The sequence below is a fragment of the Psittacula echo genome, assembly GCF_963264785.1.
Source record: "Psittacula echo genome assembly, chromosome: 3".
Classification (NCBI taxonomy): domain Eukaryota; kingdom Metazoa; phylum Chordata; class Aves; order Psittaciformes; family Psittacidae; genus Psittacula; species Psittacula echo.
In genome coordinates this window covers 119,584,303-119,608,430 of record NC_137736.1, presented here as the reverse complement: position 1 = coordinate 119,608,430, position 24,128 = coordinate 119,584,303, and the positions used below count along the sequence as shown (strand labels likewise).

At 43.0% G+C, this 24,128-nt stretch overlaps 1 protein-coding gene across 1 annotated transcript; it reads right to left on the bottom strand.

Moving 5' to 3' along the window:
• Window positions 1-5,307: 5,307 nt before the first annotated feature.
• CTSC (cathepsin C) lies at window positions 5,308-23,712 on the bottom strand. Its single transcript, XM_080613758.1, has 7 exons — window positions 23,534-23,712; window positions 21,969-22,114; window positions 13,807-13,973; window positions 13,237-13,392; window positions 11,227-11,342; window positions 7,103-7,234; window positions 5,308-6,358 (listed from the first exon to the last, which is right to left on the bottom strand). Exons 1-7 carry the CDS (start codon window positions 23,697-23,699, stop codon window positions 5,856-5,858), a joined length of 1,386 nt encoding a protein of 461 aa, XP_080469884.1. The 5' UTR covers window positions 23,700-23,712; the 3' UTR covers window positions 5,308-5,855.
• Window positions 23,713-24,128: the final 416 nt, after the last annotated feature.

The window sequence follows — 24,128 nt, the reverse complement described above, 5'->3', positions numbered from 1 at the left end:
ATTACCCCTTCTTTTAGGATGCCCCTTGCTTTATGCTACCCTTTGTTACCTGCCCTGGGTGTCCTGATGGGCTACATGCAGATGTGCTGAGAACGTAATATGCTGCACTGCAACAGCACCTGCATTTCTTACAGCCCATCTCCTCCCATCCCTCCTTGTTCTGTCATACCTAGATGGTTCTATATATTTTCTGTTCAGAGCAGTTTTAATGCGGCTATTACAAGCCTCTACCGTCCTAATGGCTATGATACAGCTAACATCAAGTTCTGTTTTGCCAGCCTCTTTAATTAAAAAATGAAAAACATCACCCTCTCAATGTTACAGCTGAGAAATCAGCCCCTGGCAACCAGGAAGATGCAATCACCCCATTTCTACTTATTTCCTCAAGGCAGCACACACAGAAAATAGATACATTCTGTTAAAAGAAGCATTGCATTGCTTTTCTTTCATCATCTGACTGTTGAGTTTTATCTATTTGATTTGGCCTTTTAGTTGATTTCTTGTAATTGATTTCCCACCCCCCCAAGTGGATGCAGTTTCCTGCAGTTATTATCCTGCTGAAATTTAAACCTGTGCATATAATCCCAAGGTTAATAGAGGGCTTCAGAAAAGGAGGGAGAATTGTAACTGACAAAATTCACAGCCTCAGCAGCTGCATTAATGTGTGAGATTTACAAGGAAATCTTTGTGCAGAGCAACAACACACTACAGACTGCAGACTCCATCAGCCAATGGGTAAATGCTGAGCTTTTGGAGTATTCCTATTCATACCTAAACATCTACATGGTGAGGTGAGAGGGTCCCAAAACAGCATCAGGATTTTAAGTGGGATCAAGAGATTTAATAGAACTGTGATGCAAAAGTGGGGCTGGGAGCAAGAAGTGGTGCAGTTGTACCAAGAGCAAAGCAGGAAGTTGAAAGTCAGGAGATTGTTGATTTGGGCATCCCTGTTTCCAGGTGAAGTAACGGCCTCTCAGAGTAACAGCATGTCTGCCTTTAGGAAGAGTTATCTTCTGAGATACTCAGTGCTAATGAGAAGAAAATACTTAGGGAATTCCATGTACAGTCCAGACCAAAAATCCTATTTATTCTGGTTAATGCTAACCAGAACAATAGAAAAGAACACAATTTTATATTACATTATCTCACAAATGTTGCTGCGAGGGCTGGAGCAGCTCTGCTCTGGAGCCAGGCTGAGAGAGCTGGGCTGGTTCAGCCTGGACAAGAGAAGGCTCTGGAGAGACCTTAGAGCAGCTCCAGTGCCTAAAGGGGCTAAAAGAACCCTGGAGAGGGGCTTTGGACAAGGGGAAATGCCTTTAAACAAAAAAAGGGGAGATTGAGATTAGAAATAAAGAAGTTCCCTGTGAGGGTGCTGAGGCGCTGGCACAGGGTGCCCAGAGAAGCTGTGGCTGCCCCATCCCTGGCACTGCTCAAGGCCAGGTTGGATGGGACTTGGAGCAACCTGCTCTAGTGGAAGGTGTCCCTGCCCATGGCAGGGGGTTGGAACTCGATGAGCCTTTAAGGTCCCTTCCAACCCAAACTAGTCTGAGATTCTGTGATGCTCCTTTGTAGACTGAAACCACTGAAAAAATGCTTCCTTAGTACATGTTTATTTATTTAATTTAGAAGGAAAACCAAATAAATATGCAGCATTTGTCCCATTTAAACATAAAAAATTGAGAAAAAAAATGCTTTTCAAAATTATCCATTTGACATCCTTGCAAGTGTTTCATTAACAATGCCTACAACCTTATTTTAATTACACCTTGAAAGCCACATAGCTGAGAAATATGGCTAAATGTTTTTGGAGGTTGTAGGAAGGTGATGTTAACAGAACCTTTCAAAGACCAGTGGTCTTCACTGTACAAACCAGTTCTAAGCCTCCAGCAATGGAGAGGAAAGCAGTGGATGAAATATAGGTCATTTAAAGAAGAAATACAAGATAGTTTTACTGTCCCAGGCTTGCTATTTTAATAAACTCCATTAGTGCACGTTGTGGTTTTCCCTCTCTTCTCAAGACCCCTGGATCAATACAACTTTTAGTGTGAGGTGTCCCTGCCCATGGCAGGAGGGATGGAACTAGATGATCTTAAGGCCCTTTCCAACCCTAACTATTCTACAATTCTATGATTAATTCTACAATTACTCAGTCCCAACATCAGCAGTTTGAACAAATCTGGGAAAAAGCCTCTGCTGTCACTTTATTTCATAGAATCCTTTTGGTGCAGCCCAGGGTACAGTTGGCTTTCTGGTCTGTGGAATTTGCAGTATATGGTGCAAAGACTGAGAGCTTTGGAAGTTAAAGGTCACCTTGTGTTTTGAGTTCTCAGATCACAGAGCTAGGAGTCATTATGATCAGGCCACATCCCCTTCATAAACCAGTTGCAGGATTCCCTGAGCAATTCTTTAGCCAGGGGAAGTGTTCAAAGTAGAAAATCACCCAATTCCAGTGATGGAAACTCCACCACAGGCCTTGATAGGCTTTAAGGATTTATTACACTTGCTGTTAAACAGCTACAACTTATTTGTTCTCTGTATGTATTAATTTTCCAGACACCAAACTTAATATCTCTGTTTGCTGGGCTGATGCTCAGGTCTGTTTTCCCTGTAAGTATTTATCAGCCACGACACTGTTAACCTTCCTCAATCAGTTAAATAGATTGGGCCCCTGCTTGTTCACTGCAAAGCATATTTGTCAAACCTGTAATTATTTTCCTGAGCAGTAACCTGTTTCCCATTCTCAGCTGCTCCAGATAACACATCAATTATAGGTAGAAGCCATATAAACAAACTCTAGCCTCTTAAAAGAAGGTGAAGTTGCAGAGACCCATCTTGTCTATTTTGTGGGTCGTAGTCTAGTCTCCTGTACTCCTTAGAGCCAAGCTTAGCCCTGCTCCTCAACTTCTGAGGAGCTGGAAGGATACCAGTGGGTGAAGCTGTGCTACAGCCTGTACCATCACGAAGTGCAGCAGCAACTTCTCACTTCTAAGGTTTACCAGCTTTTGAGTTGCATCCCTTTTGTCTTGCAGGAAGGAAATGATCTGTCTGGTCTTCAGGCTGTGGCTCCCAAATGTACTTTCTGTACTTAGCCCACAATCCCAAATAAAAGTTGAGGATCCAAGTACGTCATGTTGGCCATGGAGTAGCTCCATCAGGCCGACTGACATTGCTCTGTCCAACTCTGAAATACATAAAACAGGGACATTCACATACTGCAGACAAGCAGAGGCAAACAAGTACATGAGATGGCAGTTGCTGGAGGCATTGACAGTGACGGTCTGGTCCAAGAACTCTTCCATTAGCATCCATGCAGCTGCCACACACAAGCAGTGAGATTGACAGACATGGGAATCTCTAAGAAAATAACACGTACCTAACATGATACAAGGCATGACAAATAGCAAGTACTTTTATATTTGTAGTGCCATGAGTGTCACCAGCAGTTTGATAATGAGCTGATTTCCTATTGGCTGAAGGATAGTAAAAATAGCAAGAAATACCTAGTTTTATATCCTTATTCTCAAGTGCTATATTTTAAAGAGATCCAAGAAGCTAGCACATCCATACAAAGCTGCAACTTCATCAAAATACCTGCTTATTAAGAACTGACACTTCCAAATGTATGGGTTATTCAAAATGGACTCTATGCGTGTAGTGAAACCACAGGCAGGACAAGCCTGCAGATCACCTACACAACAAAGACCATCTTTTGCACCTCATGAGAGTTTATACTGGTGTCAGTATGGCAGCTTACGTACAGAGAAGCTGTCACCAAAGTTAGGTCAAGCTGTGTAGCTGTAATGTCAGCATAGCAGGAAGCCTGCTACTGGTACTGTACTGCAGCCAGCAGTCTTGTCTTCCAAAGTGAAAGCACAGATGACAACTTTTTCCATCCTTGATCGCTGCAAGCAATTCTCAGCTTTAGTTTTATTACTGTAATTCAGATCAATGCCTGGAAAAGGGTAGTGGGTGGCCTACTGAGGGCTGTTTATCGCACATGAACTATCACACCATTATTATGCCCAGTAGCACAGCAGACAAACCACGCACACACTGTCAGGGGAAAGCGGTATTTGCTTTCCCACCCCAACATGTTTTCCACAGCGAAAACGGTTATAGAAGAAAGGGGAAGAAAGGAAGAAGTGCAAAAGAAAAGGCGTGAGCTTGGTTGTGTATTTTAGGCAGAGGTATGTAGAAGAATTGTGTGCTTTTGTGGTGCTCCACAGCTGCTACCAAGGGGTTAAGTCTTCACAGGACTCAGTTTTGCAGTAACACCAAATAATCCAAGCAGGAAGGAACAAGTGCCCTGCTTCTCCCCCAGACTCCCTCAGCTGAACCAATCTAATGCACAATATAAGCTATGCCAGAAGTCCTCTTTCAAATTCTGCCAAAACCCAAGTTCTGAATTTCCAAACATGGCTTGGTACTTTTTGGCAGGGGGTTCAAAATACAGAAAGCCAAAATCATGAAGCTATCCTTCACCTGCTACCCAATTTGAACCAACTGGAGTCAAGTGGCTCTTGTGAAATTCTGCTATTGAAATAAAAGGGAGTTTTCCCATCTACATTAAATGGGATAGTTTGATTACAGACAACAGTTCCATTTTGCTGTGTTTCATAAATTTCTCTACACACTAAAAAAAAAACCTCAAAACAAAACCCAAAACCCTTAAGATTGTATTTTGTGTATAAAAATACTACTTTGATCACATATTATTTTATTAGAAGATTATCATATTCTAGGTCATCTACCAATGAAGCTGGGACTCTCATCTTTACTCACCATTTATTCATATGAAGATCAGCAAAGACCAGCCCTGCGTTAACCAAGTACTGAGCTGCAGCTGACATTCATCTAGCAAGAAATGATTTATCCAAGTGTTGCAATTCCACCCTCTATTTTTCTACCTTGCGTATTTGAAAGGAACAAGACAACATGTTAAAAAAAACTTAAACAGGATTAGTGGGGAATTAGCCAATTTACCCAACGAACTGTCCCACCTCCATAGCAAGGACTACCAGACTCCTGGACAACTTGCTTGATAGTGCCTGCTGTGAGAATCCTGGTCTCCCCTGGATGATTCCTTGTTCCTCTCCTCTCTCATCCTCCTTCCCCACCACTTTAGGTCCTGCTAAAGTAAAAAGTTCTTGACAGGAAGTTCAAAACTGAAGACTGGTGACTGAAAGAACCAACTGCTTTCACAAGTACAAGCTCCTCTAGGAGTGGGGTAATCTTTATTGAACTCTGAGATGATCAATTGGAAAGCACAGCAATAAAATCCAGAACTGGATTTTATTATTAATTCAGTAACAGCCTGAAATGTAGAATTGATTTTCATTGTCATTGTAAGGGTCTGACATGCAGTTTTTGCAAGACACTTAAAGCTTTAAGATCTCCTTTTAATCAGTGTAATTGCCCATTCCCTCCCCAAAACACAGGTTCTAAATTGCAGTGATTTCCTGATTTCTGAGAAGGCACTACAATGTCCTTTCAAAGTAGTTACTGATTATCATAGCAGATGCTTCCCTCTGAGATCCGAAGTTCAAGACTGACCAAGGAAGAAAACACAACCGGTGACTGAAGATGTATAACCAGTGATGAAGAACTATCACCACTGTTACCAAAACACTCACTGCATTCTGGGTGATCTACTGTCAGACTTGAGAGGAAGCCTCCAGTGCACAGAGCAGAGCTTACAGTGTTCATCCTCTCACCTAGGGAAACTGTCTGCTCTGTTCCTGAAAACATCATTAAAGCTCCCCTGTTCAAGTAAGGGGCCAGATTTTAACCACAGTCCCTATCAATCAGTATATTCTTACGGCTGGGGACAAGGCACTGCATGAAGACCTCTGCATTTATAACTTTGCAATAGGAGTTGCAGCCACTGCAATGCTTTCAATTGCACATTCATCAGTGCCACGGCGGATTCTGAAGTAACCATCTTCTCCCCACGAGGTGCCCCAGCTGTTCTTCACAATCCAGAACTTCTCACCACTTTCTGGCTCTGTACCATAGCCCACCAGCAAGACAGCATGATTGGTCAACTCAAAAGGATTGAAGCGATCCTGAAGCCCAGTGTGATGGTAGATCCCCTCTTTATAAAGCATGAAATCATTATAAACCTCAAAGGCAACTGCCATTGGCCCATGCAGAACAAGCTCAAGTTTCATCAGGGCTTCATTGCATCCCCCATAGAAACCACCAACATAGTGGTACTCAGATGTGTAGTAGTGGTAACAGCTGCGCTTGAAAGTGCAAGGAGAATCTTCGGCTGTGTAAGGGAAGCAGTCCTCTTCCACCACACCAAAGTCTTGGACATACTTGCCAGCAATGAGGTATGGGAAGCCACCATCACAACCTAAACAAAAACATATCTGCTTAGTCCCTTGGAGAGTTATTTGAGGTGGAAGACGCTCCTACTGGAATCTTTTGGAGTACTTTTAGAAACAGTATTGAACACAAACTGCAGTTTTCATTCCATTAATATTCCCGTTAGTTATAGCTAGCTTTCTGAAACACACAAAATAAAGTTCACATCAGTGGGAGCTATACTGGAAACACTAACGCACGGACCACCTTCTCATTCTGCTCCTGGCATTCCCCATCATGAAGAGCAGTTAGTTACATGCAGTAAAATGACCTGTCCTAACACAGGTACTGTCCTTTAGAAAGCTTTAGACATTGCTTTTGCTTATCTCCTCCACCCTATATGCTCCTCCTCCCTCTGAATGTGGCTTGGGAGAATATTTAGTTCCACTCTTCCCAGGTATGAATTGCAATTTAGCTGTATTTTTAGTCCTACTCTTTAGATACTTCTCATCTCCCAGGTAGATCTACCTAAAATCCAGTAACATTCTCAGCATGAGACCACCTACTCCTGGTTCAATCCCATCCCTACAGTAAAGGTGGGCTGACAACTCTGGAATATTTTCTGCATATATTTTTCTTTAATATTGTAAAATATTTTTAACTATTTATGAAAAAAACCCACCAAAACCTAAACCATGGGTGATGTAGAAGGCAGAGAAGTTTTTAATATACAGTCTCCTTCTGCAGCATTCTCACTACTGAAAGTTGTCTTTGTATACACCAGTGTACTTACCCTGAGAATACTGGCTGCAAGACACAACCTGCTGTGGACTAAAGATTGGTTTCTGAGTGTTGTTTGTGAGGATACGTATTCTTGCTTCCAGCATGCCCATGGAGGAAAATGCATAACAGCTACCACAGGCACCTGAGGAGAGGATAAAAAAGAACCGTGAAGAGCAGTCAGTAACATAAACAAGGCAAGTCACACCTGCATTCAGTTACAACTATTGCTAGAGTCCCCTCGAAAGTGTCAAAACCTACCAGACAGTGATCGGAAGTTGAACACTGATAGAAAAAAATTCTAAAACTAAAAACACCACCAATCCCCCTCTCAAACTTTAAATATACATTTAAATATACATTTAAATATACATTTAAATATACATTTAACTTTTAAGCATGCAATTTAGATTGGATATAAGGAAGAAGTTCTTTACTGTAAGGGTGGTGAGGCACTGGAATGGGTTGCCCAGGGAAGTTGTGAATGCTCCATCCCTTGCGGTGTTCAAGGCCAGGCTGGACAGAGCTTTGGGTGACCTGGTTTAGTGTGAAGTGTCCCTGCCCATGGCAGGGGGGTTGGAACTAGATGATCTTAAGGTCCTTTCCAACCCTAACTATTCTATGATTCTATGACTCTAATTCAAAAAACTTTTTAATAACAACTTCTGAAGGAACACTGAGCTTATTCAAGAATCATTGAACTCCTCTGGACTCGCTCCAACAGCTCCATGTGCTTTTTGTGGCGGTGTCTCCAGAGCTGAATGTAGAACTGTCAGTGGGGTCTTACGAGAGTGAAGCAGAGGGGGAGAATCCCCTCCCTTGACCTGCCGTTCCCACTGCTGGTGATGCAGCCCAGGACATAGCTGGTTTCTGGGCTGCAGGTGCACACTGCTGGGTGATGGGGAGCTTCTTGTCAACCAACACCCCCAAGTCCTTCTCCTCAGGGCTGCTCTCAAACCCAGTCTCTGCCCAGCCTGCAGTTGTGCTTGCGATTGCCCCGACCCAGGTACAGGCCCTTGCGCTTGGCCTTGTTGAACTTCACTGGCTCACCTCCCAAGCATGTCAAGGTCCCTCTGAATGGCAATAACAGACAACATATTGCTCTACAGTGTTTTCCAGTAGCATAATTTAAGAGCTAACTATTCCTTCAGAATGAACCAATGGGGACCGCATTAGCAGGGCTGAAAAGGCTCATAAACTACAGCCTTAAACTATAAACCTTTATGGAGCACATATGCTAAGCAGAGCAATGATCTACTTTAAGTGAATGCTGACAATATCCTTTTAGATTATTTCTATCTAACAATGCATCTATTGCCGCAATTTCCAGTTGAAAAAAATATTCCACTTCTATAGCTACTGTTAACCAACTTCTGGAAGTCAAGCGGTACAAACAGCAGCCTTGATGCAGTGGATTCATCCAAGCTCCCCTTACCTCCCAAGGACATGTACACTAGCTTTGCAGAAATTTCCCTTCTGTTTCCTATCAGAGTTAAGCCTCTTTACTTTTGCATCAAGATTTAGTACTGGGTCTGGTTTTATGCCTCTTCACTTCCTAGAAGCTTCCTATAACATATTATAAACCTTTGGTAGTGGAATGACAAGCATGACATGGAACAACAATTACTTGGATGAGATCCTATTTTATCTACTGATTGACACCAAGGTGCCAGATTTCCTTTTGTTTCCTGACAGTAGGAAAGTAAAATATTGCAGAGCTATGAAAATGAGGGAGGCTTGAGGAACAAAACAAAATACTTTCTCCTGAACTGTGTAGGTGTATAAAAGCAGAGCTATTACAAAAGCAAGACTTCATGAAATTGCACCTTCACTCAGTTAGACATGTCTTTGAAGAGAAGGGGCAAAATCAGCCTGAAAATGAAGGCTCTTTGCCCAGCAGGGCAAACCGAAGCAGCGAAAGGTGCCTCCCACTCATTGTACAGTCACAGCATCCAAGAAGGGCCACGCTGCAAAACACTTTGTTGCATCTTGTGTGCAAAAATGTAAAAAAATAGACTTAACATAACCATTTCAGTCTGAAGTCTGTTGGGGTTTCTTTCCTGCTACCAAAGCCCTATTTGTGAAGCCTACCTACAGCATCACAACCACACTGTATCAGCAACGTCAGCACAACTGCAAGAGTAGTTGTTTTCCTGAGACCTCCCACAAACTGTCTTCCAGAGACAATTAAAGCTTAAGCCCTATCAGATTCCACTCACTCCACCGCAAAAGGCTGTTAGATTATGAGCAGTAAGAAGGAAACAGCACATCCAGTGAATAATCAGCTGACAAGGCTTTTCACCTACTTTGATCTGCAGAAAAACCTTGCAGAAAAGCCAGCAAGAAATTGGAATTGCACTCTGAGGCTAACAATATCTGTAGGTTCCCTTCTTCTCCCACCTGTAAAGTTGATAACAAGTAAAAACCAGGCTATCTTCAAAGATGACATCTCTTGGCTCGCAGATGCAGTTACCGCTCTATAAACAACTTGAGAACTCAATCTTTTACTTTCTTGACTACATGAAATGCTACCAGGGATGCTAACATGCTGGCAGTAAATATTACAGTCCAAGACAACTGCAGTTGCATGAAGCCCAACATGTCTCAAGGTATTCTACAGAGAATGCACATTTCCCTTTTAATTCTTGTCCACTTCAGATACCGCGTTTGCTTCTTCTCAGGTAAAGAGCATTGACTCTATGATGCCTGTGAAGTCACAATCTTGAAATTTAAACAATTCTCTCTGCATGTGCCAGAAAACTTGCACCTTACTGCTTGCGGCCTTTTCCCCTATGGTATTTTCTAATTAGTCACATAATAACCCTAATAATATACAGCTAAGTCCTTTAATACTATCATTTTAATGAAGTATTGATATGCAATGCCTCAGAAAAATTATACAAGCTACCATAAACAAGAATTAATTTGTATGTCAGCAGTATTTTGCACAAGGTCATCTGGAGAGTTTTTTCCCCCCCAGAAAGCCTGAAAGCTAAAATTCTAATTGAATGGAGAAGAATGCATATTTCACAGACATTTAACATACTCAGCATGGATTCCCAGATTACAGGAAAAGTGTAGGCAGCTTTATTATTGGAAGCAACAGACTAGTTCTCATTTAGAGAAATTTAAAGCAATACAAGAGAAAAAGGGCAAGTTTGGGACAGTGTTCAACTGCCTGTAAGGTAAAAGTACCCTTGGGATATCCAGTTTACACCAGCAGAAAGTACAGAACTTGTACCTACATAGGTCTGTATCATTTCCTGTTACCATCTTTCAGTGATGCCACGTGTAAACTCACAGGCCTTCCTAGGCTGCTTCTGCTACCAGCATTTGGCAGAACCATCAAGCTATAAATGAGGGACCTGTGATTTAAGTCATCCTTTCCCCACAATGCTAATGTCATGATCCCCTCCCCTCCAAGTTGCAACCAGATAGCTACCAATAGATGCAAGTTTATTTGGCAGTGGTGGAGCAGGGAAGGGGCACATTGAGTGCACTCCCAGCCTCCAGTACATAACCATCTAATTCAGACATCCGCACCACAGTTCTGTAAAAGCAATCCCTATATACATACACCAGAATGGTATCCTTTTAAGTTTGAGTTAAATATTTCCCTATCACAGGGACAAATAAATGTTTTTACAAATATTCTATATTTATCAGAGTCTACACTTTTCATAGTGCATGTGCAAGTAGCCATTCAATTTCTGAAGTTACCAGGGTGATAAGATTTAGAGGCAGTATAAACAATTTCATGGGCTTATTCATGAAAACCGCATGATAATATGCCATCAGCAGTAATTAAGGAAAGAATTAAATGTACATCAGTTCTGTCAGCATGCAGAAAACCATGACTGAGACTGCTTGGACAAAACTTAACAGCTGTCTTTACTCAGGGCACTGTGGTAATTTGCTCTCACTCCAGCAACAGACACTGCTGAGTGGGTAAGCCAGTACCACCACCAATTTTGGCACAGCCAGGATTCCACACAGTTTCCACAGGTTATTTATAGTTAGAGGTGTAATCTGTCAACTGCAAGACACTAGACAAAACCCGCTTGTTAAAAGGAAATTACAAAGTACAGCAAAGGATCTCTACAGCATTTCATTCAGAGTTTTCTATTTCGTTTTTACCTTGATTCCGAACAGGGCTGACATAATTGACACCATTCACATTTCTCCAGTCCCAGGATTCTGGCAAGCCTGAAACTTTTTTGAGTAACTCAGGTGTTAGAGGTGCAGGCTTTGGTCTAAAGAAAAGAAAAAGCTTCTGAGTAACATATCACACTCTGGTCAAAGCATTAGTCACATAACGCTCAGTTGTCATCTTCTGGCTGCTACTAGTTGCACTTCACACTTAGTGAAGTGCAATTTGAAATAGACTTCATCTAAGATGAGTGGGTGTCAATCGCAAGAGATTAGTTTCAGCAGGATGCAAGACCTACTCAAATCCTTCCCTGAGGGAACTACATTATGAGTATCCACAAGCCACTGAGGTCAAATGCTTCTGAACTAATCTGAAGTGCTGTGGTGACTTCCAACAATTCTAACAAGACAGCTCTGCAACAGCTATTTTATACCTCTGCCATCACAAGTTAGATAACTGCAGAAGGTACTGTGCCTTGGCAGCATGCACTGACAGCAGCCACAGACTGTTTAATTGCAGACACAGACACATCAACACTTCAATAACTGCAGTCTCACCCTGGAGACTTCCCTGGAGCAAGTTTTTACCGTGACTATTGAAGTATTAATGTTACTCATCCTTATCTACTACTTGCAGTCAAGTGATGCCAGAGAGGGACTATCCATCAGGGACTGTAGAGATAGGACAAGGGGTAATAGGTTCAAACTTAAACGGGAGATTCAGGTTGGATGTAAGGAGGAAGTTCTTTACTGTGAGAGTGGTGAGGCACTGGAACAGGCTGCCCAAGCAGGTTGCAAATGCCCCATCCCTGGCAGTATTCAGTGCCAGGTTGGACAGAGCCTTGAGCAACCTGGTCTAGTGGAAGGCGTTCCTGCTCATAGCAAAGGGGTTGGAACTAGGTGCTCTTAAAGTCCTTTCCAACCCAAACTATTTTATAGTTCTATGATACATCAGCAAAACAAGAGCTTCCTACACTCAGCTTTCACATAACCTGATGCTTGTCCCATCAATCATGCCATTCACAAACCGGACACTGGAGTCCGTTCTGAAAGTATGAGAGGGCCAACAAAAAGCTGTCATGGCACTGCATGGTGCAACAGAGCTTCTGAACAGATTACTGTATTTAAGACCATCTATAAGGTTAATCCTGACTTTACGATGAAGCCATGATAATCTGCACAATACTCCCAAGCAAATCAGAAGTTTTACTGTATACTAGGACCTTCTTCTACAAACAAACAATTGCCACAGTTTGGACAAAGTAGCATTCCTATCCACAGCAATATCATGAAGCAACAGTACAAAGAAGGTGGAAGAAGCAACAGTATAAAGAAGGTAAAACAGCTGTAAAGAAGGGATCTTCTCATCACAGAACTCAATTTCTCCAATTAATGTACAGGATCATGCATCTATCCCCATCACCACTCTCTGCCATGTGATCTGCAAGACCCTGAAGGCACTCTCAGGGCTACTTCATGCTTCTTCATGAGAGAGTCTACTCTTGTTAGAAGACCTTGGTAGCAGACACAGCAAATGATCAAAGTAACCAAGGGAATACCTTCAGAAAATCTTGAGTAACCATGTTTAATAGCAGAATGCTATTCACTGCTTTTTAATTGCAGTTATGAACTAGCAGAATCAGGAAGACAGTCAAGCAGAAACTCCTGACTATGGCAAGCAGCTGATAGGTAGACAGGAGAGTGAGATGACAACTTGAGACTGTCTTCACTTCTTCCCTGTACATATTTCAGCAGTGGATTACTGGGCAAGATTAAAGGGTAGATGACTCTGTTTTTCTCAACTGCTTGAGAAACAAGTGCTCAGAATAATCATTCAAATGAAGACATGTTGGCACTCCATGAAAATGAGCTGGAAAGTCTTGAAACTTGACTGAACAGCTGAAATACAAGCCAAAACATAGCTAAGAAAAGACAGGATAAACATAAGCAGAATCTCTGCAGCAGTAGGCTTTATGGCAAAACAAAAGACCTTAGTACCTCGGAGCTCTGGAATAGACACCTCCAGCTCTTCTAGTTAGGTCTTCCAGGGAAAAGTGTTCATACTCCTTGTATCTTGTTGCTCTCCAGGACTTCTGCTGAGCATTAATAGCATTTACAAAGTCAAAGTTGTGCACAAAAGGTCTGCTTGAAAGTCTGCAAACAAAAACAAACAAACAAAACAGTAAGAAAAGGACTGGGATTGAAAGGTAATTGTGTTCTTTAAACTGAATATGGAAAACTCTTTAAAACTGGAAGAGTATTCTGGTACGTATTGATAAAACATGCAATTGTTTGATCAAGGAAATTTCAGACAGACTAACTGGAATGGTATAATCATCATCTTAAGACACGCCAGATTTGTAATTGGGCTTTGCCACAGACTGAAGATGAAATTGAGTGTGTGATGGGCATACTCTCCTCTATTTTTGTGCATTCACGTTTATTCCCAGCATTATCACTGGCATTAACTTTGTCCTCAGTAACAGAATTGGTCCATATGGTTTCAGCTGAAACCTGAAGCACAGTTACCAAGCATTTTAGTCCAAAGGTCACTTATCTCTTGCTTACCTTCCCCTGGGTTTCTGGAGAGGTAGCTCGTTTATGTGAACATCTGAGGGAGATGAAGAAATCTTCTGTCCAGTGAAACAAGCCCAATTGTGGCCAAGTACATCATGTACCCATCCCGGCAGAGTCTCATTGCAGTAGCTGGTTACATTCTGTCCTTCCTTTTTGTACTGCAATGAGAAGAGGTTATGTCTGTGTTGAGTAGATGCATCTGCTGGAATAGCAGTAGTCCCCAGCCACCGAGCTGCTTCTTGCCTGTGTTCCAGAGCAAGTGGCCAAATACCTCTAAAGAGGTTGAGCAGATGAAAGAAACTGATCTTTATCAAATAGGTTCTGACTTGCACTTTTTGCAATAAACAGATTAGTATCAGTATTAACTGTGCTAATTGTTTTGCCTAGAAAGTAACTGAACCCAAATGTAGAAGACAGATTTGTGACTTATCTTCATGGAAAAAAGACAATGACTTATCTGCTAGATAGCAATTTATAACAACTTGCCTTTTTTTCTTTTTTTTTTTTTTCCTCCAGGAAATCCCTCTCCTTTTTTGGGTTTTTTTAAGATATAGACAGATAGAGAAGAGATTCAGAGCAGCTCTGTGCAGAAGGACTTGGGGGTGTCTCTCTTGTCGATGAGAAAATGAACATGAGCCGGCTTCAGTGTGCACTCGCAGCCCAGAAAGTCAATCGTATCCTGGGCTGCATCAAGAGGAACGTGACCAGCAGGTCGAAGGAGGTGATCCTGCCCCTCTACTCTGCTCTCGTGAGACCTCACTTGGAGTATTGTGTGTAGTTCTGGTGTCCTCAACATAAAAAGGACATGGAACTGTTGGAACAAGTCCAGAGGAGGCCACGAGGATGATCAGGGGAGTGGAGCACCTCCCGTATGGAGACAGGCTGAGAAAGTTGGGGCTGGTCAGCCTGGAGAAGAGAAGGCTGCGTGGAGACCTCATAGCAGCCTTCTAGTATCTGAACGGGGGCTACAGGGATGCTGGGGATGGACTATTCGTTAGGGACTGTAGTGAGAGGACAAGGGGTAACGGGTTAAAACTTAAACAGGGGAAGTTTAGACTGGATATAAGGAAGAAGTTCTTTACTGTAAGGGTGGTGAGGCACTGGAATGGAAGTTGTGAAGCTGTGAATGTTCCATCCCTGGTGGTGTTCAAGGCCAGACTGGACAGAGCCTTGGGTGACAAGGTTTAATGTGTGGTGTCCCTTCCCAGGGACCCTTCTCCAGGGTTAGAGAAACTAAAATGAGATAGCAAAATCATCAGTGCCAGAGCAATGGTGCTTAACACTTACTATCATAAAGTAAACCATCAGATCAGTCTTTCATTGGTAAAACCAAAGCACTATTTCTTACTGCTGCCAGAGAAAGGTGCTGATGGATTAGATCTAGCAAATCCAACTGTACCAGTTTTAGAGGCCCCAGCATGAGTATGCCTGCCCAACCAACAGTCATACAGGGGTGTGATATGGTTGGATGAACAACTGCTGACTCAGGTGAATGCAAATTACAATTGCAGACTCAATCTAAGATGCTGGCACCGTATCCAGCACATCTGCAGAACCCATCATAGGCCAGCATCCTTCGTGAAGGACAACAGCCACATAGCTGTGACCACCAGCAAGTGATGGACAACTGCTGCAAGCATTTCCTCTGCTGACTTAAGAAGATAGGTTTAATTTTTAAGTTAATAAAAGACCACTGCAGCCATGTCCCATGTGATAATTTCACCAGCCAATGCCCGCATCTGCAGCGTTAAGTAAACTCCATCCAGTGATCTGACCACTCTGGAACAATTCCTGTAGAAAGGCACCCAAATTGTATTCACAGTTCAAACTCTGAAGTTTGAAAAAATGCATATTCTTCAAGTCTGACAACTCATGTGACTTCACCTAATGCAAGAATTTAGACAAGCAACAACAACATTAACCTTAAAAGCCTTCGTGTACCTAAATTTCAAGGCTTGCTTTTAGATACCTTAACCTAAGTAAGCTTTTTAGTCAAGTTTTTCCTGTGTTAGTCATCATGACATAATCAAATTGCATGTTCAATTCTAGTCCTGGTAAAAAAATTAATTGTTTAATGCTATCTTTAAAATTTTACAGAACCCTGAGAGGAAAGCAAGTATGAAGACCTTACTGGACACAACATTTTAACAGAGATTCAGCAGTACTACACACACAGGCTGCCATCCCATTCTCTTTTACATCTATTGTTCTCAATTTAAGCAATGTTCAGGCAGTAAGTCAAGTTGAGTTCCAGGAGGCAGGACTAGCCTATACGGTAAGCCTGGTGGAAAGACTTACAGCTTATCTGTCATCAAATTCACAAATGTCCCTGAGCATTTTAATATGGGATGCACATTCTTAATCACAACTGGATTGCAGACTTGCAGATGCCTTACTGTACAAAATACAGAAGATGGTATTACCAGAACAAACAACTGCATCTTGCTACGCAACATACAATGCAGACAAATATCAACTACAGATACACTTTATTTCCTCTAGGGAACATTCTGCAATTCAGACATTTAGGCTTTCAGATCTACACTTCATGGATGCAGCAGCTGCATACCATCACTTAACTAAGTTCAACTAAGATACTGGCTATGTCAGAACAACAGTCCTTGTTTTTAACCAAATTTGGGGAGTTGAGGAAGAGAGGAAAAAAGGTGACAAAGATGTCACCAAGTCACTCTGGAAAAGATTAGTAACTTGGATAGTGGAATATTCTATAATCTTTTCTTAAATTCTATAAAATCTATAAATTCTATAATCTGTTTCTTTTTTTTTTGCTGAAATAATGCTAATGCTTTAATATGAAGAAATGCCAGACTTCTTGTCTTTACTAGAGGATTTCTCTGAAGTCAGAAATACTACCACTTAGATTAATGGACAAACAGTGAGAATCTTACAAGACTGTCTCCCTTAAAAGTGGAAGTCTTAACATTAAATACCAGAAAGATACCAAGTAATTGAAACAAGTTAGCCTAAACTTTCCTTTCAGCCTGGCTCTAGCTTTTTATATTTGCTGTTCCTATTTCTTTTACATCCCTTGGGGGGACACCTCCCCCCCCCCCCCGATCTTTAAAGCTTGATATCTTGCACAGCCCTAGAGAATCCTTCTATCATCCAGAGGACGCACACACTCAATCTTCTGCTAAGAGTCAGTACACTAACTTCATATCAAGTTCAGTATAGGGATGTTTCAGCACACATTAAATAAGAAACAAGAACATTCTCATAAAATAAACAAGTTATTTTGGGCTGCAAACAAACACCAGGCAGAGTAACTACAACCTGTGAGAAGCACAACACAAGAATGCAGTAGGATGCCGCATTTAACTTGGCAAGCCTCGAGGGACAAGTCTAAGTACAACAGTTAAAACACTGTTACAGCATCTTAAGCTATTATAACAAACTGAGGAAAAAATACATTGATAAGCTCACCTAATTCAGTCCTTTGGTGTTGAAAGTCATTTCCCCACTGTTCACAAATGAAAGAACAAATAACTTGTAAAGGCAGTGAGGCCCTAAAGAAATTTTAGTGGGTGTATGTTTAATAAGCCACAGGAACAAAGGGCTATTAAAAACCCACCAAAATATGCATCACCATCGCTGTACCTATAGCCAACACAGTACTGCAGCTCTAATAAAGCCACCATTTAGACAAGCCATTCTTGTTAGTAATCAATAGCTTCATTCTTTAACATTAAACAAAAATACACGGGAGGTTCAATTAGCATCAGTTGCACTTCTATGCTTGGAACACGTAATGTACTGTATTTGCTTGAATACTGCTGTTCATTTTGCCTAGCAACTCCATCCTCTCTGTTGAATGGTAGAATATGAGGAAAGAGTTAAAGCACCATCGTAGGTAAATCAGGATGCTTTATCTGCCCTGTCACCTTTAAAATTTAAGAGTGGTCTTTAAGCAATTCATACTTTCCTGACAAGCCTGAGCCCACAGCCATGGAAGATGAGGTACAAGGCTTTCTGTATTATGGCTGCACCACTGTCACATGCTGCTCCCATAAACCAAAATGTTACTCCACAATCAAGCAGTAACTCCAGAACAGTGTCCACATTGTAAGGTTATTTTAGAGTGAAACTAAGTCATTTAATTAAGTCACAATAACAAATTACTCCCTATTAAACATACCAGTTCTATACCTTCTTGCTGTAAAGCAGGAGACTGCCAGCAAAGATAATTCTTCCTTTCCATGAATTCCAAAAGGACTTTGTGTAATGACTTCCTACATTCTCAACAGCAATCAAGGCTAAGAAGTAGTCTAAAATTATGCTTTCCTCTTGCTGAATTTCTAGGGAGGAAGGCCCTTGCCAATTAGTATTCTATTCTATCCCAAGGACTTCTTGATTACAACCAACGCTAAGCAATACCTACCCTATCTTAGTCCAAGGGCTTCTTAATTATGACCAACACTAAGCAAACAAAGTCTGCTGCGTTTGTTTTGCTTTCAGGTAAAACGGTAGGAGCATTTTAAACAACAAGCAATCACTCTCCAAAAACCTCTGAAGCATGCATTGTTCTGAATATGTTACTTGTCCCCTACAGAGTTTACAGTAGATGATGGGATAGGTCCTAAAAGAGCACTAACTGCATCTAGTATAAGAAAATGCATTTTTAGCTTACACCAGGACTAGATCTTTTGTATTTCAATTTCATATGTAATGCAATATTTACTGGATTGAGAGTAAACAGATATACATCTAAATATGTCATAAGGTCAAGCAGTTCATTAGGAACCACTTTTTTGCCTCAGGTCCCCACTAGCAATTGTGAAATAACAATTTTGCCGAATATCGGTATTGCAAGTCCTTTTCTAACAAAGTCAACCGGTCAACTTGCTGTCTGCAGCAGAAAATACATTTATTAAATGCTGTGGTATCTCCTCATGCTTCTTGGACATTATACTTCCATCTTGGTATTTTGTTGTTTCCTTTATAGCAGCAAAATTATAGAGGGTAACTGAACAGGGCTCTAATCCTCTCTATGATATCTAAGGAAAGAAGGCTTTAATTTAAGTGTGTCTTGCTAATGGATTCCCTACTAGTGACCAACGAGCCAAACAAGTTTGCTATTTCTCAATACCAAAAGCAATTGCAAAACTACTCATTGATTTGTCTACAAAAGCTAAGACACAGTCATGACCATGAAATGCAATTAATTGTGCACTGCTGTTGCTCAGCTGGATATTCAATTCATTGTTTTCATAGAATCACAGAATAGTTAGGGTTGGAAACGACCTTAAGATCATCTAGTTCCAACCCCCCTGCCTTGGGAAGGGACACCTCACACTAAACCATGCCACCCACGGCCTCATCCAACCTAGCCTTTAACACTGACAGGGATGGAGCATTCACAGCTCCCCTGGGCAACCCATTCCAGTGCCTCACCACCCTCTCAGTAAAGAATTTCTTCCTTATATCCAATCTAAACTTCCCCTGTTTAAGTTTTAACCCACTACCCCTTGTCCTGTCACTACAGTCCCTAATGAAGAGTCCATCCCCAGCATCCTTGTAGGCCCCCTTCAGACACTGGGAAGGCTGCTATGAGATCTCCGCGCAGCCTTCTCAGCAAGTTAGATCAGATGACATCCAGAAGTTCCTTCCAGCCTAAATTATACCAAAACTTTATAGAATATTGTTTAAGAGTACTCTTGCAAATCAACACATTTACATTTTCATAAGCAGAGAGTAATATACCAGATCAGCGCTTATTAGTCACTTGACATAGTGCTCATCTTCCAGGGATGTATTTCACATGGTATAGATAGCTGAAGCAAAGCCTTCAGTGACTCTCAGCCGTCTTAAAATTGGTGCCCTACAGATCCCTTTACATTCCAGAGCAGGCCACTTACTGTTTCTATGATTAAATTCCTCACATTTAAGAATTAGTTTGATGATCAACACTTATCTCAAGTGCTTACCATGGCAAGTCTGCATTCAGTGGAAAATACCAATTTAAGGATTCCCAGTCCACTAGCTCAACTACATTCTCCTCAGATGAGTCCACAAAGGCCAGCAATGACTGCTGAATTCCACCTGCTGGAGAGGACACCTCGAATCTGAGCTCATGGGCAATACGACAACATACAGTGCCCCACTGTCCTCAGGGAGGCAGCAATCCCTACCGCTTTTGATGCAGGCCCTCCCACTGTAGAGAAGCTCTCACAGGTGTCCCTGCCTGGGAAGCTTCAGAGTAATTCTGCCTAGAGTACCCTTCAATGCTGTAGCTTTTGCTGTATCAGCTGCCAAACTTATGAGCCGCACACGACCGCAACTTAGCATCACTACCTTATACAGATGAGAGAATGTCAATTGGGTATTTCTCCATCACATTTTGCTCTTGCTCAAGTATAAGACACAGGATTTAACACCAAAGCTTCGTTTTTAACAAGTTTTAGTTGTGAATGCTCTAGTTTTGTCAGACAGTTAATGCTGTTTATAGTAGATTGTATAGTGCCACATTTGGATTTATTCTTAAAACAGTACTGATGACACAGGGATGTTTTAGGTATCACTGAGCAGAGCTTACACAGAGTCAAGGCTTTTTCTGCTCCTCATACCACTCCACCAGCAAGTGGGCCAGGGGAGCACAAGTAGCTGCGAGGGGACACAGCCAGGACAGCTGATCCCAGCTGACCACAGGGATATTCCACACTGTATGATGTCAGATCAGCAATAAAAGCTGAGGGAAGGAGAAAATGGGGACAGTCAGAATTATGGCATCTGTCTTCCTAAGTAAGAGTTATGCATAATGAAGCCCTGATTTCCTGGAGATGGCTGAACATCTGCCTGCTGGTGGTACGTAGTGAATGAATTCCTTATTTTGCTTTGCCTGCATGGGCAGCTTTTGCTTTACCTATTAAAGTACTTTTATCTCAACCCTTAAGTCTTCATACTTCTACACTTCCCCATCCCACTGTGAAGGGAATAAGTGAGTGGCTGTGTGGCGCTTAGCTGCCTACTGGGGTTAACCCAGAACAAACAGCATGTAAACAATTCCACCATTAGTCCTGTAAAACAACCTACACAGTCCTTTCCCTTAACTTAAGTGAGCTCAAATCAGCATGAAGTAAGTTGCAATTAAACTGGAGCCTCATACATAATTTTTATTCAGTAAGGATTACAGTTCTGGAAGAGTGTATCACTCACTTTTGTTAACGTCTGAAAACACTGACTTGAAAACAGCTGCTGTGAAATAAACCATTTACAGTGGCTCCCAGGAAGACAATTTAAAGCAAAAGTCATTTCTTTACCCTCCTTACTATTAGCCAAGGTTCAGGGATTTCATGCTTGGACAAGGCCTGGGTGACTAATAGCAGCTCATCTGAAGCCAGACACAAGATAGTACGTCCTGAAACAACATGTTCACTGCTTCTGCCTAGGACTGCACTCACCAACTGAGCAGTCTTGCTCCACAAAATGTCTCTCAGGTAGCAAAGTCATCCCGCAGAGATTGCTTCAAGCCACCCACCACAGCAGCACCAGAGACTCCTCAGCAAGTGGGTTTTCCCCTGCCTATCACTTGCCTATCAGCACTGTTTTCAGCTTGATTTGAAGTCATTAACAGGGACTGGAGATAACAGCATTGATCCAAAAGAACAAGGAGCAGAAAGGCATCACAAGGGTTCCTTAGACATTAAAGTAGTATTCTGGAATAAAATTTAAAGATACTAGAAATCCTTCAGCAAGGAGAGTAGATGGCCTTTCTAAAGTTTCCATGCATTTGAGAACACCTTTAAGGAAAGAGAAAAGCAGGGATGTCTGCTATTTCACTTGGGTCTGCAGTGTCAGGAAGAAAACTGATAAAAAAAAACCAAGTCCAGGCTACCGGGAGAGTTAGTTTCATGAAGGCCTTCAGTTGCTTTAAGCATGCCCAGAAGGGAAAGCATCAGCATCTGTAACAGTTTTCAGACAACACCCACTGTGGAATATAAATACCTCTCCACTCCCTCTGCTCCCTACACTGCCATTGAGAAAAGTCCTTTATCTGGTAATCCAGGCAAATCTTAGAGCCAAAGATAACCAAGCATCCCAACTGCCCCACGGTGGCACTCAGGGACTAAGGAGAAGCCTAACTACAGGCCATTTTAGCAACAGTCAGTGATGCAGAACACTACAGGTTAACTCACCTTAAAAAATGCAAACCACTTGTAGTCATTTAGCACCATTTCAAAGCCTTGATTGTAAATCAGAGTGAAGAAACCATAGTTGCCCAGACTATCCTGAGCCACATCTAACTTCTGAAAGTTCACAAGCACTTTTCTTTCCACAGGCCCTGCAAGAAATACAAGCGTTACTGCATGATTACTGCATGGAAGAGACAAAAATTAAAAATCACTACATTGCAACATTTATTTTCTTCCAAGAGAGATGCTAAAACACACTTGTTGAACAGTCTTCTGCAAAAAAGGCATCAAGCAAACACACTTCAGGAACTTCACATATCTGCCAGTGGGTATATATACGCATTTTTGCCACTGCTAGACAGTATTTGCACATTTAATTATCAACACTGAACAACTGCTACTGGGAAACATCAGCTCATTTAAATGTAACTTGCTATACAGCTACACAGGACTCATACTGTGTCACTCATACACTGCGTCTCCCCCTAAACATCTGGGATGAAGTATCAACCACCCCATCCTCTTTCACACCAGTGACTCCCTCCACCACCCACCTGACCTCCATTGCTCCCACTGAACCTGTCTCATCTGATCAAAAAGCAGATGATTCAGAAAAATCATAGAATCAACCAGGTTGGAAAAGACCTTTAAGATGATCAAGTCCAACCATTACCCCAGCACTGCCAAAGCCACCACTAAACCATGTCACTGAGGGCCTCATCTATGCGTTTTCTGAACACTTCCAGGGACAGTGACTCCACCACTGCCCTGGGCAGCCTGTTCCAATGCCTGAGCACCCTCTCTGTGAAGAAATCTTTCCTAAAACCCAGTCTAAACCTCCCCTAGCGCAGCTTGAGGCTGTTTCCTCTTGTCCTATCACTCATTACTTGGGAGAAGAGACCAACCCCACCTCACTCCATCCTCCTGTCAGGCAGTTGTAGAGAGCAGTAAGGTCCCGCCTGAGCCTTCTGTTCTCCAGACTAAACCCCCCCAGGTCACTCACCCGTTCCTCATGAGATTTGTCCTCCACAATACAAAGTATCTATTAATTTTTAAGTAACACCGACATACAAAGATTAAGTAGCAATTCCCCACTACTATTATCCCCTCAAAAGAAGTGGAATTTCTATTTCCAGGCTCCCACAAGCTGTCACAAGGCCCTGGCCAGGTGTCGATGCACAACAACCTCACTCTGCCCCTGGAACAGCCGCTTCCAGAAAGGGCTGAGGTTGTTTGTGGGCTTTCAGGGAGGAAGAAGTGAACCGGGGGTGCTCATGAAGAGGCCTCAAACCAAACAAACCCCAAAAAAACTGAAGTGGAAAAGTAACAGCGCTGCGCACTGCGGTCACCCAGAGCCGGGGACCCCTCCACGGTCACCAGCACTACCGCGGGGTGCGCGGGACCGCTATGGCCGAGACAGGAACCCGCTTCCCCGCTACCCGTTTCGGTTCTAAGGCCGCTCCCCCCCACAGGGACACACACACCAGCCACCCCTCCGAGGCCGTGCCAACCCCGGGACCCCGCGGGCCATGCGGAAGGGGAACAGGGCAGGGCCGCCGCGGTCTCACCCGCCTGCGAGCAGTTGCCGTGGCGGCCGCCGCCCCGCCACACGCGCAGCTCCCAGGCGCCCAGCAGGTCGGCGAAGGAGCAGTTGGCCGGCGTGTCGGCCCGCAGCGCCGCGGGCAGCACCGCCAGCAGCACCAGCACCGCAGCCCATAGCGCCCGCCCCGCCATAGCGCTGCTCCCGCCGCCCTCCGCCGAAGAAATGGGCCCTGCCGCCGCGGCCTCCCTGCCAGGCACGGTGCTGCCGTCCCGGGGCGGGCCCGGGCCCAGGGGCGGGGAGGTGGCGGGGCGGGACCGGGCCTCACGCTGTCACCGCGGAGGGCCTGGGTTGGACTGAAGGTCGCGGGGGGTGGAGGGAAAGCCTAGGGGTGTCTGTGTATCCATGCGTCCCAGCTGCGGCGGGGGAAGGTGGTGTCCGCTCTGAGGGCCGTAACAGGGTGATGGGCAGTCAGCCAGCTCGCAAGGATATCGCCGAGTGATTTGGTTGGAAAGGACATTAAAGCTCATACAGTTCCAACGCATGCCATGGGCAGGGACACCTTCCACTAGACCAGGTTGCTCCAAGCCCTGTCCAGCCTGGCCTTGAACACTATCAGAGAT